General features: G+C 38.2%; 1 protein-coding gene across 2 annotated transcripts in view; it reads left to right on the top strand.

Moving 5' to 3' along the window:
* ITCH (itchy E3 ubiquitin protein ligase) overlaps positions 1-12,500 on the top strand; it is a 102,408-nt gene that overhangs the window by 29,727 nt on the left and 60,181 nt on the right. For both annotated transcript variants that reach the window (XM_047771278.1, XM_047771277.1), the window contains exons 8-9: positions 10,552-10,709; positions 12,253-12,442. In XM_047771278.1, the coding sequence (XP_047627234.1) occupies positions 10,552-10,709; positions 12,253-12,442 (348 nt within the window). The remainder of the gene's footprint in view (positions 1-10,551; positions 10,710-12,252; positions 12,443-12,500) is intronic.

Raw genomic sequence — 12,500 nt, 5'->3', positions numbered from 1 at the left:
ATGTTGGCACTTTTCAAAGGTAGGGAAGTTCTGTGTCCCAGAGTCATTACTGGGATGTGTTCTTTTCTACAAAAGCTGGACTGTAATTTTTGGTTGTATGTGAAGATCACTATTAGCTCTGCTGTCTTCGGATCTTCATTAGAAGGGACAGAGATTTGTACCAGCTGTTTGCTCTTAACCTATATCCAGCATTTTAATGAGTCCATCTGCTATGCAACTCTAGGACCTAAAAAATGTTGAATGAATCGTGTTGTGTTAACTCAGTTAACAAATTTTAAGTGTTTATTGGTTATCCTGGAAACTGGGAATCGGAGATAAAATTAGGAAATAAGCTGATCCTGGTCTTGAAGCAGTAAGTGACATGTTTTAAGAAGAGAGTTACAAATCCTGTTGGATTCTTTTTTTTCCCCCCAAACCAGTTAAGTGGTGGATATAGGATGAACCACAGAAGGAAAAATCAGAAGAGGAAAAGACCAGTGTCATAGGACATAAGGGAAAATATCCAGAAAGATAGGGTATTACAGTTTCAGATGCTGCAGGGGAGGATAGGTGGAGCAAGTAGGCCAGAATGTTGATGGTGGTTGTAGAAAAGTTGTTAGGCACATGGGAGTCCATGTACTTTGATGATGTATGAAAAACTCATCAAGATCTTTAGGAAAATCAGAATTTATAAAGCTACTGTTTAACCTAATAGAAATCTACCTTCACAGTCATTCCTGTGATAAATAGTAATTTAAGAAGTAGAATATTTAGTTAACTTCTTGCCCAGAAAAATAACTGTTACTTCTCATTGTGATTTAAAAGCAGTAGAAAAGAAAAGTTGGGTTTTTTTTTTTTTTTGCTTTATAGGGTCACACCCGTGGCATATGGAGATTTCCAGGCTAGAGGTCTAATCAGAGCTGCAGCTACCGGCCTGTGCCACAGTCACAGCAATGCCAGATATAAGCCGTGTCTGAAACCTATACCACAGCGTATGGCAACAGTGGATCCTTAACCCACTGAGCGAGGCCAGGGATTGAACCCACAGTGGATTCATTTCCACTGTGCCCAACGGAAACTCCTAGAAAAGGTTTTAAAGCTGTCTCTAAAGACTGGAAGACAACCTATGCCTCTTGTGTTTCTCTTTAGTATGTTTCATAGATTTTTTTTTTTTTTTGGCTGCAACCTCAGTATATGGAAGTTCTTTGTCGCAGTGATGACACTGGATCCTTAACCTGCTAGGCCACAAGGGAACTCCTTTAATAGATTTTCTTTTTTCTTTTTTTTTTTGTCTTTTTGTGGCCTCACGCATGGCATATGGAGGTTCCCAGGCTAGTTCCTTTAGTTTCCTTTCCCTCATGTCATGTCTGGATGTTTCTCAGTGTTCCATCATTTTATGAATTACCAAAGATGATTGGTGCCTGGCATTCAAGATTTTTTTGTTGGTTGTGCCTTCTTGACTGTTAAACTTTAATTTGTATGTTATGACGATATGGTCTTATCAGCATCTTTGTTCTATAGCATTTTTTTGCGTTCTTTTTTTTAATTTTTTAAATTTTTTTATTTTTTTGCTGTTTCTTTGGGCTGCTCCCTGCGGCATATGGAGGTTCCCAGGCTAGGGGTCCAATTGGAGCTGTAGCCACCAGCCTACGCCAGAGCCACAGCAACGCAGGATCCGAGCTGTGTCTGTAACCTACACCACAGCTCACGGCAACGCCGGATCATTAACCCACTGAGCAAGGGCAGGGACCAAACCCGCAACCTCATGGTTCCTAGTCGGGTTCGTTAACCACTGTGCTACAACGGGAACTTCCTTTTTTTTTTAAATGCTTTTTATTTTTTCCATTATAGCTGTTCTGTTAATTTTCTACGGTATAGCAAAGTGACTCAATCATATATATATGTGTGTGTGTGTGTGTATATATATATATTCTTTTTCTCACATTATCCTCCATCATGTTCTATCACAAGTGTCTAGATATAGTTCCCTGTGCTGTACAGCAGGATCTCATTGCTTATCTACTCCATATATAATGGTTTGCATCTATTAATCCCAGACTCCCAGTCCATCTCACTCCCTCCCCCTCGCCAACCACAAGTCTGTTCTCTAAGTCCATGATTTTCTTTTCTGTGAAAAGTTTCATTTGTGCCGTATATTAGATTCCAGATATAAGTGATATCATATGGTGTTTTCTTTTCCTTTTTTTTTGTTTTCTTTTTGCCATTTTTAGGGCCACTCCCGAGGCATATGGAGGTTCCCAGGTTAGGGGTCAAATTGGAGCTGTAGCTGTGGGCCTACTCCAGCGTCACAGCAACGCAGGATCCGAGCTGCGTCTGCAACCTATACCACACCTCACGGCAATGCCGGACCCTTAACCCACTGAGCAAGGCCAGGGATCGAACCTGCAACCTCATGGTTCCTAGTCAGATTCATTAACTACTGAGCCATGACAGGAACTCCCATATGGTATTTTCTTTCTCTTTCTGGTTTACTCTGTATGAGAATCTCTAGTTCCATCCATGTTGCTGCAAATGGCATCATTTTGTTCTTTTTTTATGGCTGAGTAGCATTCCATTGTGTACATATATACTACATCTTGTTAATGCATTCATCTGTCAGTGGACATTTAGGTTGTTTCCATGTCTTGACTATTGTGAATAGTGCTGCAGTGAATATATGATTGCATAGCGTTCTTTATCTTGTCCCTAACTGTCTGAGCTTATGAGCAGATCAAGTACATATATGTATGATGATAAGCCCAGGTTTGTAAGACTGAAGCAGAACAAAGCTATACTAACAGTTAATTCACTTTTCAAATATAATGGTGGTGTTTAGTTCACACTGAAAATTCTATATAGTATATAGGTTTCCATATTGGCTTTCAAAATCCATTTCAGGTTTTTAGCTACATACCCACTCATTAAAGAAACTGAAACCATCAGTTCTATTTTAGTATCACCATGTTTCTGAGACTTTACATTAGAATCACCTAGAGAACTTGTTCAGCCACAGATTGCTCATTTTTTTCCCCCTGTTCCCAAATCCTTGCATCTAGGGTGGGGCCCAAGATTTGCATTTCTCACAAGCTTCCAGGTGATACTGGTAGATGAGCTCTTACACTTTGAGAATCACTGTTTGTTAGACATATAGTTATTTCTTAGATTACAACAAACTATTATGGAAAATCTTTTCCGATATATAACAAAATCTAATTTTTTCAATTCAGGCTTTCACAATTTTCCAGAAATGTCATCACTACATCTTTTTTTTTTTTTTTTCCGACTTTTTGTCTTTTCCAGGGCCACTCCCGTGGCATATGGAGGTTCCCAGGCTAGGGGTCTAATCGGAGCTGTAGCTGCCAAGCCTACGCCAGAGCCACAGCAACACAGGATCCGAGCTGTGTCTGTAACCTACACCACAGCTCACAGCAATGCTGGATCCTTAACCCACTGAGCAAGGCCAGGGATCAAACCCGCAACCTCATGGTTCCTAGTCGGAATCGTTAACCACTGCGCCACCAAGGGAACTCCATCACTGCATCTTAATTTTATCTTCTTTTAGTACAAACTTCTTTGAATCTTGTTTCTTTTTTGAACTCTTTAGTTTTGCTTATTAGAAAATGATAGGTTATTTTTAAAATGTGAAATAGTGTATATAAAATGTTTGAAAAATTCATGGAAGAAATGGCATTTGACCAGAGACTATAAAACATGGTTATAATTTCCATATGTATGTCTTGAGGGAATTGTAGGAAGGAGTTTTAGGTGGAAAGAAGGAATATAGTCATGGAGGTGGAGGAGAACATAGGAGGGAGTTTTATTGGAAATCTTCACTGGCTGAAAATGAGTGAATGGAAGTAGGAAGTGGTAGGTGGTGAATTTGAGAGTAGAATCAATCAAAATTTATTTATTCTTACTCTGTTTCTGGCAGTATGATGAACATGTTTCCTATTTTTTTTTTTTTTTTTTTAGAGCTGCACCCTCAGCATATGGAAGTTCCCAGGATTGGGGGTTGAAGGTAACCAGAGCTACTGCAGTGACAACATTGGATCCTTGATATTAAACCACATGGGAACTCCAAAAATCAATTTTGAAATCAACCTGGAATCTAGTCTGATTTTGCGAAGAGCCAGAACTCTAACCTGATATTTCTTTTTCCATACAGCCAGTTTTCCCTGGCATGATTAGGCTAAAACCTCATTCTCTTTCTGTAGTGCTTAACAATGTTAAATAGCCTATCTTTTAAAAATATTTCTCTCTCTCTTTTTTTTTTGTGTTTTTGCTATTTCTTTGGGCTGCTCCCGCGGCATATGGAGGTTCCCAGGCTAGGGGCCGAATCGGAGCTGTAGCCCCTGGCCTACACCAGAGCCACAGCAACGCGGGATCCAAGCCGCGTCTGCAACCTACACCACAGCTCACGGCAATGCCAGATCGTTAACCCACTGAGCAAGGTCAGGGACCGAACCCGCAACCTCATGGTTCCTAGTCGGATTCGTTAACTACTGCGCCATGATGGGAACTCCCAACATTTTTCTCTTAATGTCTGTGACACTGCTTTTCTAATCTTACACTCCCATATATCCTTCTTCAGTTTGTCCTTTTCCTCCTCTTCACTAAATATAGGCACTTGTGGTCCTGTTCTTGTCTTTCTTTTCTTTCTCTATGAATTCTGCCCCCCCACCCCCAGGGTCTCAAATTCCATGATTCCAAAGATAATACCTAAAATAATTTGAAATCGGAAATTGTTTCATTCTCATCCACTGGTACCAATAAATGTAGATCTGGAATAACTGCACTCCCAAAGCTAGTCTTCTAGTTCTGTGGATGACACTGCTACCCTCCCAGGCAATTTGACTTTTCTTCTCTTATGTGCCTCTTGACACTCAATGCCTAAGTCCCACTGATTTCACTTCCACATTCTCTCTCTATTCTTCTGCACTGCTCCAGTTGTAACCTTCACTATCTTTCAGTGGATGACTATAATAAGTTCCCAAAAAGGTCTTCTTACCTTCACCACTACCACCATATAATCCAAACTATACTTGACCATCAAATAATTTTTCATATGGAGTTTTGGCCATATCAATGTCCCTGTTCAGATACTTTGAAAGACATTTCTCTCTATCAAAAAATATATATGCCTACACTTGCAAACAAAGTCTCCATGTGGCGCTAGCTTGTGCAATGAAAACATTTATTCAACAATAAGCACTTACATGGAGGAAAAAAAGCATTCCACTTTAGGCAAAGTAAAACAATGATTATGAATTCAGGCTCCGAAGGTAAGGTAGTCCCAGGTGCAGCTATGCCACTTATGCTATTAATTCAGGCAAGTTCCTTTCCTTTTCCAAGTTTTGTTTTTCTCATCACTTGCAAAAATGATACCTACCTATCCCATAGAAATATTTAAAGATTAACTGAAATAACAGGAACCAGAAGTTCCTGTTGTGGCTCAGCAGAAACAAACCCAACTAGTATCCATGAGGACACGGGTTCGACCCCTGGCTTTGCACAAAGGGTTAAAGGATCCAGTAGTGCCATGAGCTGTGGTGTAGGTCACAGGAGAGGCTCAGGTCTGGCATTGCTGTGGTTGTGGTGTAGGCTGGCAGCCTAGGAACTTCTCCATGCCCTGAGTGTGGCCAAAGAAATTAGTTTTTAAAAATGAAACTATAAAACTGTTAGAACAAAATATTTCTAAATACATTTAATTATATAGAAATGGAAAAACCTTGTGTTTTCAGAAATACAAAATTTAAAACAAATGACATTTAACTAATGATAAATAATTTATCATCACTAAATGATACAAATTAATGTCTTCGTATTATAAAGTAATAAGGAAAAACAATTCTTTTATAATAGAAAAATATACAAAAGACATAGACATATATATAGTCGTGCATGGAAGAAGAAACTCAGATGCCCTATAAGTACTGTTAAACATTAACATTTTTACTTACTAAATTGGCAGACTTCAAAATACATAAGTACTTTATGGTGAAATGGGATTTGTTTGTTTGTTTGCACCTGTAGCACACAGGCTAGGATCAGTTGTTGATGTGGTATAGGTATAGGTGTCTGCAGCTTTATTTCCACTTTGATCCCTAGCCCAGGAATTTCCATATGTCACACGTGCAGTCCTAAAATAATAATATATATATATATATATATATATATATTTTTTTTTTTTTTTTTTCTTAAATTAGCAGTTGGTATTTCAGCCTTCAAAATACTTGCATACATGACCCAGCTATTCTGTTCAGGCAGTCTACCCGGAGGAAATAGAAAATGTCACCCCTCTTTCCTGAAAAAAGATTGTTATGCTATGTCCACATGATCAAGTATTCAGCAGTCATTAGAAATATTTTTGGGAGTTCCCGTTGTGGCTCAGTGGTTATCGAACCCAAGTAGTAACCATGAGGTTGCGGTTTTGATCTCTGGCCTTGCTGTGAGCTGTGGTTTAGGTTGCACATGTGGCTCAAATCCCTTGTTGCTTTGGCTATGGAGTAGGCTGGCGGCTACAGCTCCAATTGGATCCCTAGCCTGGGAACTTCCATATGCTGCAGCTGTGGCCCTAAAAAGACAATAGACAAAAAACAAAACAAAACCCAGAAATGTTTTTGGATAATTTTGGTGAAATGCCCAGTTTGTAATGAATGATAAAACAAAAATTCAATCCAGGATATGAAAACTGTATGATCACATACATTGTATAAATATAGTCAGTCATAGCCAATGAAAAAGGACAGCTAAGAGGTGCTTTGATTTCTTAATGGTAATAATCTCTAGAATATAGATTTGATGGTAATTTTTATTTTATAATTAGGATTTTTAATTTCGATTTTTAGTTAAAAGTTAAAATGGAATAAATGTATTAATTGCGTAAATGTAAAAAATAATGTGTAGGAAAGGAGAATGAGAGAACAGCTTGAGCAATTAATATAAAATTTTTTTTAAATTTTAATTTATTTATTTTGGCCGTGCTCGCCCCATGTTGGTAGTTCCTGGGCCAGGGATTGAACCTGTGCCACGGGAGAAACCAGAGGCACAGCCAGATCCTTAACCTGCTGCATTACAAGAGATCTAGGGAAGTTTTTTTGTTTTTGACTTCTTCTGTGGCTTGTGCAAGTTCATATGTGGGGGATCAAACTTGTATCACAGCTATAACCAGAGCCACGGCAGGGACAATACCAAATCCTTAATCCACTGAGCCACAAGGGATTTCTTTGGAAGTGTTCAGTTATATTTGTGGCTGAGAGGAATAATCTAGAAGAAGGAAGATAATGGAAGAGACAAGAAAGGTGTTAAATGTTGGTGAAAAGTCTTACGGAATATGTTAAGGACACACAGACAGATAAGCCTTGAAAAAGCGAAGATCGATTTTTTTCCACAGAAATGGGAAATGGAGATATTTAGTCACACAGAAGTTTTAAAGTGGAAAAGAATGTTCAAGAATAGCTGAAAATCATCATTTTAGAGAAGAGGAGGAGTCAGGCTCATCTACAAATTGGGATTAGGTATTTGAGGAGATGGAAAAAGTCTTAAGAAAGAGCAATGGGAACATGGCCAGGAATAGATGTAGTGAATGACTTTGTAGCTCAGTTGAAGTTGTCGAATAATGTAAACTGAAGTCCATGTTGCCTCAGTTATTCTGAAGTGATCAAGCTTTAGGAACTGAAGTTTGTTAGAATAAAAAGATTATAAACTGAAGAAGCACAAATATTAACTTTTTCTGTCTTTTGCTTGTGTCTTTAATTGTACAGGACCTAGCAAAAGCCCTTTGTCCCATGAAATTGCTATTAAAATATTTAAATTACTATTAAAATTTTTAAAGTTACTATTAAAATTTTAAATTATTAAAAATTAAAAATTACTATTAAAATTTTTTGCTGTTAATTTTAACACTAGTTCACCAATCCCATTGAACCTGTGGTAGAGGTTTTCATAGTCATCTGTCATTTCTAATTATTTCTCTTTTGGGGAACTTGAGCTTTGACTTTTTTTTTTTTTCTTTTTTATTACAGGAGAAAATAATACCCATTTTGGTAGCCCAAAAAAGAATTTTTATCTTGTGATTCATTGAAAATGAAAACCTCAGGACTTTTCCTTACTTCTCTCAGTGGAAAATTAGGATTTTTGCAGAACTATTTGCCCCTTTAATATGATACTTTACCTAGTTTATTTACTAATAAGCATCTAATTTCTCAGCTGGAACATTCTCCAGGATTACTTGCTGACCTCAGAGAACGGTAGTGGGGAAAGTAAATGAAAGACTAGTTTTAGTATCAAAAGGTTGCTTGGGGGTGGGGAAGTGTTGGGCAATAGTGAATTAAAGGTGTAGCCTGTGATAGAGCCCTAATGAGACCTGAAGGGAACTGAGGGACTGTGAAGATAGAGGGGGTTAAAGGTCGTGGAGACTGAATTAAAGATAAAGTAATAGGGGGCACAGCAGAAACAAATCTTGACTAGTATCCATGAGGATGTGGGTTTGATCCGTGGCCTTGTTCAGTGGAGTTGGGGATCTGGTGTTGCCCTGAGCTGTGGTGTAGCTTGAAGACAGGGCTTGAATCCTGTGTTGCTGTGGCTGTGATGCAGGCCTGCAGCTATAGCTGCATGTTAAAATCTTAAATCTAATATTTAAGATTCTAACCTTAAACACAAGACAACATTTTTAGAATCAGTTTCTGCTGTGCCTTTCCTTATCATAGCAGATTTACAACATGCCCTGAATGGTCTGTCTCCTTCATAAATCCCTAAAACTCCAATAGCAGTAGGTGGGTAATTTAGTATGAACCTTCTAGCAGAGAAGGTTTTAAGGAATCATTTATTCTAGGTCAGTGCACTTGTGAGGTGTAGAGACATTAAATAACTTTTCTTTGGTTACATAACTTGTCAATTGGAGAGTTAGGGCTAGAAACCGTAGTTTCCCATTTTTGGTCCATTCTACCAATTATTTGTCTTTTTAAAAGCATCAAGTACCTTTCTTTTAAACTAGTCACCTCTTGAAAGAGTATATAGAGGCAGTACTCAGGATGTCAGAGGCATACAACTCCAAACAAACAGGTATATGACTCAACATCTGGGGGAAGGAGAGCGGTGTCAAAGCTCACTCTTGCTTGCTACATTCGGTTTATATTCTGGGATTGCTTGGTCTTTCCTGCAGACAGTCTTGCTGTGCCTGGTTAGAGCTGACTGCCTATTACTGAGCATTTCCATTTATAAGCATTTGAGGAACCCCCAGAGCAGTACTTGTTATACCCTGCTGTTCACACAGGTCATCTGGATATCTTGTTAAAATGCTATCTCTGTTATAGTGCACTGGGAGTTGAGTCAAAGATTGTGCATTTCTAACAAGCTCCTATGTATTGTGCTTGTTTCTGGTCTAAATGCTATACTTTGAGTAGCAAATGCCCAAAGACTTCTGGGAAACATAGCATGAAAGTCATGTAAAGCGTTCTTTTGTGGCACAGTGGGTTAAAGGATCCAGTGTTGTCACTGCAGCAGTCTGGGTCTCTGCCGTGGCATGGGGTTGATCCCTGGCCCAGGGACTTCCACATGCTGTGGATCTGTCTCCCCCCACCGGGGGGTGGGGGGGGAATTTAATAGGTTATTAGCTCTATTTTAGTTTCTTGAATCGATTAGATTTTATTCGGACCTGTTGTGAGATCCAGGAGTATACAGTAATATTGTGTAGTGGTTCCAGGTCGTACATATCAGAGCTTTAGCTGAAGCACCTCCAGACCTGTTAACTCATGCTCTACTTTCTAGTCAACAACTGGACTCCCTAGGGAAAGGAATCAATTGTGTATAACTGACAGTACTAGCCTGACATTCCTCTTAGTTGTTCTCCCCCCTTTCTTCCCTCCAATTGATATCAAATTGCTTTGAAGAAATGAGAGTGCCTTTAAAAAAGTCTGTGAGTACCTCTCTTCTAGATCACCAACTTTGAATATTTTATATACTATTTGCTGAAAGGGGGTAGAGTACTTTTTCTCGTGCTATGAAAGTCAGCCCTACCCCAAACCTAAATAATATTATGAACTGATGTAAACCAAGGAAATAATGATTAAATTATCTATTCTTGTGATAAAATGGTGTTCTTTTTAAATTCATTTGAAAATTTTTTTTTTTGTCTTCTTCTAGGGCTGCACCCGCAGCATATGGAGGTTCCCAGGCTAGGGGTCTAATTGGAGCTGTAGCCTCCGGCCTACGCCACAGCAAGGTGGGATCCAAGCTGTGTTTACAACCTATACCACAGCTCATGCCAAGGCTGGATCCTTAACCCACTAAGCGAGGACAGGGATCGAACCCACCAACCTCATGGCTGCTAGTTGGACTTGTTTCTGTTGCGCCATGACAGGAACCCCGTATTCCTAACCAGCATACCTAGTAATTCGGAATGGTCCCAAGTATTTCTTTGCCCTTGTTTAAAACCTCTCTGTTTCTCAGTGGGCTGTGAGAAATTAATTAGGTGGCTTTCTCAGGCTCCTAGAACTTTAAGTTTTGGTCTTCCTTCTGGTTTTTTGTTAAATTGATAGAGCATTCTTCTTCTCTTGCTTTCTTCTTACCCAGAGTGAACACAAATGGATCAGATGACCTTGAGGATGCAGGGTCTGGTGACAGTAGGAGGGTCAATGGGAATAATTCTCCTTCACTCTCAAATGGCGGTTTTAAACCTTCTAGGCCTCCAAGACCTTCACGACCACCTCCACCTACCCCACGTAGACCAGGTGTGTATTCCAGCCATACACTAGAGATGTAGCTCTTAGTACTGTGATTGTAAATAATATTCTCTCTGGGATTTGATTCTCAGGTAAGTGTTAAGAGACCCTTTTAGGTTGGTTTTCTAGCTGTATTTTTACAGTTAAGATTTTGGCCAAGAAGAATGATCTTTCTGTAGTAATCAAGATGTGCTTTCTATAATAATCAAGTAATCAAAAATCTAAGTTTTTCTGCCCAGAGTGGCAGAAAAGTTATTGAGGCAGGTGCTCTACTGAGAATGAAAATCACATGTGTGCTATATAAAAGTATAGGGAGTACAGATAAGATTGCAACTTTTTTCAGGGTTTGCAACATAAGCATTTCATAGAGTCAAGGATCTGGCTGCTTATTCTCATTATATCCTTTAAAAAGCCAGTCAATAAATGGCAAGTAACCCAACAATGCTAAATGATATTCAGATATTAAAGCAAAAATTATATAAGTAAACATTTTTCATGTAATAAAAGTGTAGACATCTCTAATTAGAATATTTAATGTTCTGATTAACGAGAATAAATCTTTAATTCTTTTTTTTTTTTTTTAACTTCCATGTGTTAGTATGTGGACAGGAAATATAAAATAATTCAAGTAGTATTAGAAAAGCAAATTGTCCACAAATGATTTTATTTAATGACTTGTTTATTAAATTATAGTTGATTTACAGTGTTCCTTCAATTTCTGCTATACACCAAAGTGATCCAGTCATACATATATATATATGTATATATATATTTTTTTTAATACTGAGTTCCATCATGTTCTAACCCAAGAGGTTGGACATAGTTCCCCATGCTATATAGTAGGACCCATTGCTTACCATTCCATATGTAATAGTTTGCATCTGCCAACCCCAAACTCCTCATCTATCCCACTCCTTTCCCCTTCCCCCAGTCACTTTGTGTTTAGTTATACATCTTGCCCTTTTTTCTGTAGATTATCATGTTAACAGTATATTCCAAGTCCTTAAGTTTATGTATTACTTTGTCATAATATTGATGACTTCCTCCAGGAATTGTTTTGTCAACAAGTATTTCCTGAAGATATAATACGTAATTAAGCAATAATATCCCTATAGTTACATAAGTTATGTATCACTATATATAATAGTTATTATCAGTCAAATCTTCCATATTATAGGTAACAATAGTTGGTCAGATATCTGTAGGGTTTCAGACCTGTTTTAAGAGTATGAAAAATTACTAAATGAACCTATACCAAGGGACATGAACACTTTTCTAAAAGTTTATTTCCTTTGGCATCAGGAAATCAGAATCTGTATGTGCTTCAAAATTATAATGAAACACAGGGTAGACAGGATCTAAAAAGTGGTAAACAGGCTTATTAGGTGGGACCATTGGCTATCTCCTATTATTTATCTTTTTTAAGTGATTTTTACTGGCATATCCATACTTTAAGTTGTGTATTTGTCAGCTACCTTTTTATTTTTTAAGTCAATATTCTATCCTAAATTTAGATTTCTGAAAATTTTTCTGTTTTTCTCAAATCTTAAAGCATCTGTCAATGGCTCACCATCTGCCACTTCTGAAAGTGATGGCTCTAGTACAGGCTCTCTGCCACCAACGAATACAAATTCAAATACATCTGAAGGAGCAACATCTGGATTAATAATTCCTCTTACTATTTCTGGAGGCTCAGGCCCTAGGCCATTAAATCCTGTACCTCAAGCTCCCCTTCCACCTGGGTGAGTAATTGTTTTTGGTTAACATTTGTTTTCTGGAGTTCCCATTATAGCTCAGTGG

The sequence above is a fragment of the Phacochoerus africanus genome, chromosome 3 (genome assembly GCF_016906955.1).
Source record: "Phacochoerus africanus isolate WHEZ1 chromosome 3, ROS_Pafr_v1, whole genome shotgun sequence".
NCBI lineage: Eukaryota > Metazoa > Chordata > Mammalia > Artiodactyla > Suidae > Phacochoerus > Phacochoerus africanus.
Note: the sequence above shows the minus strand (reverse complement) of the source record. Positions and strands in the feature narration are given on the sequence as shown.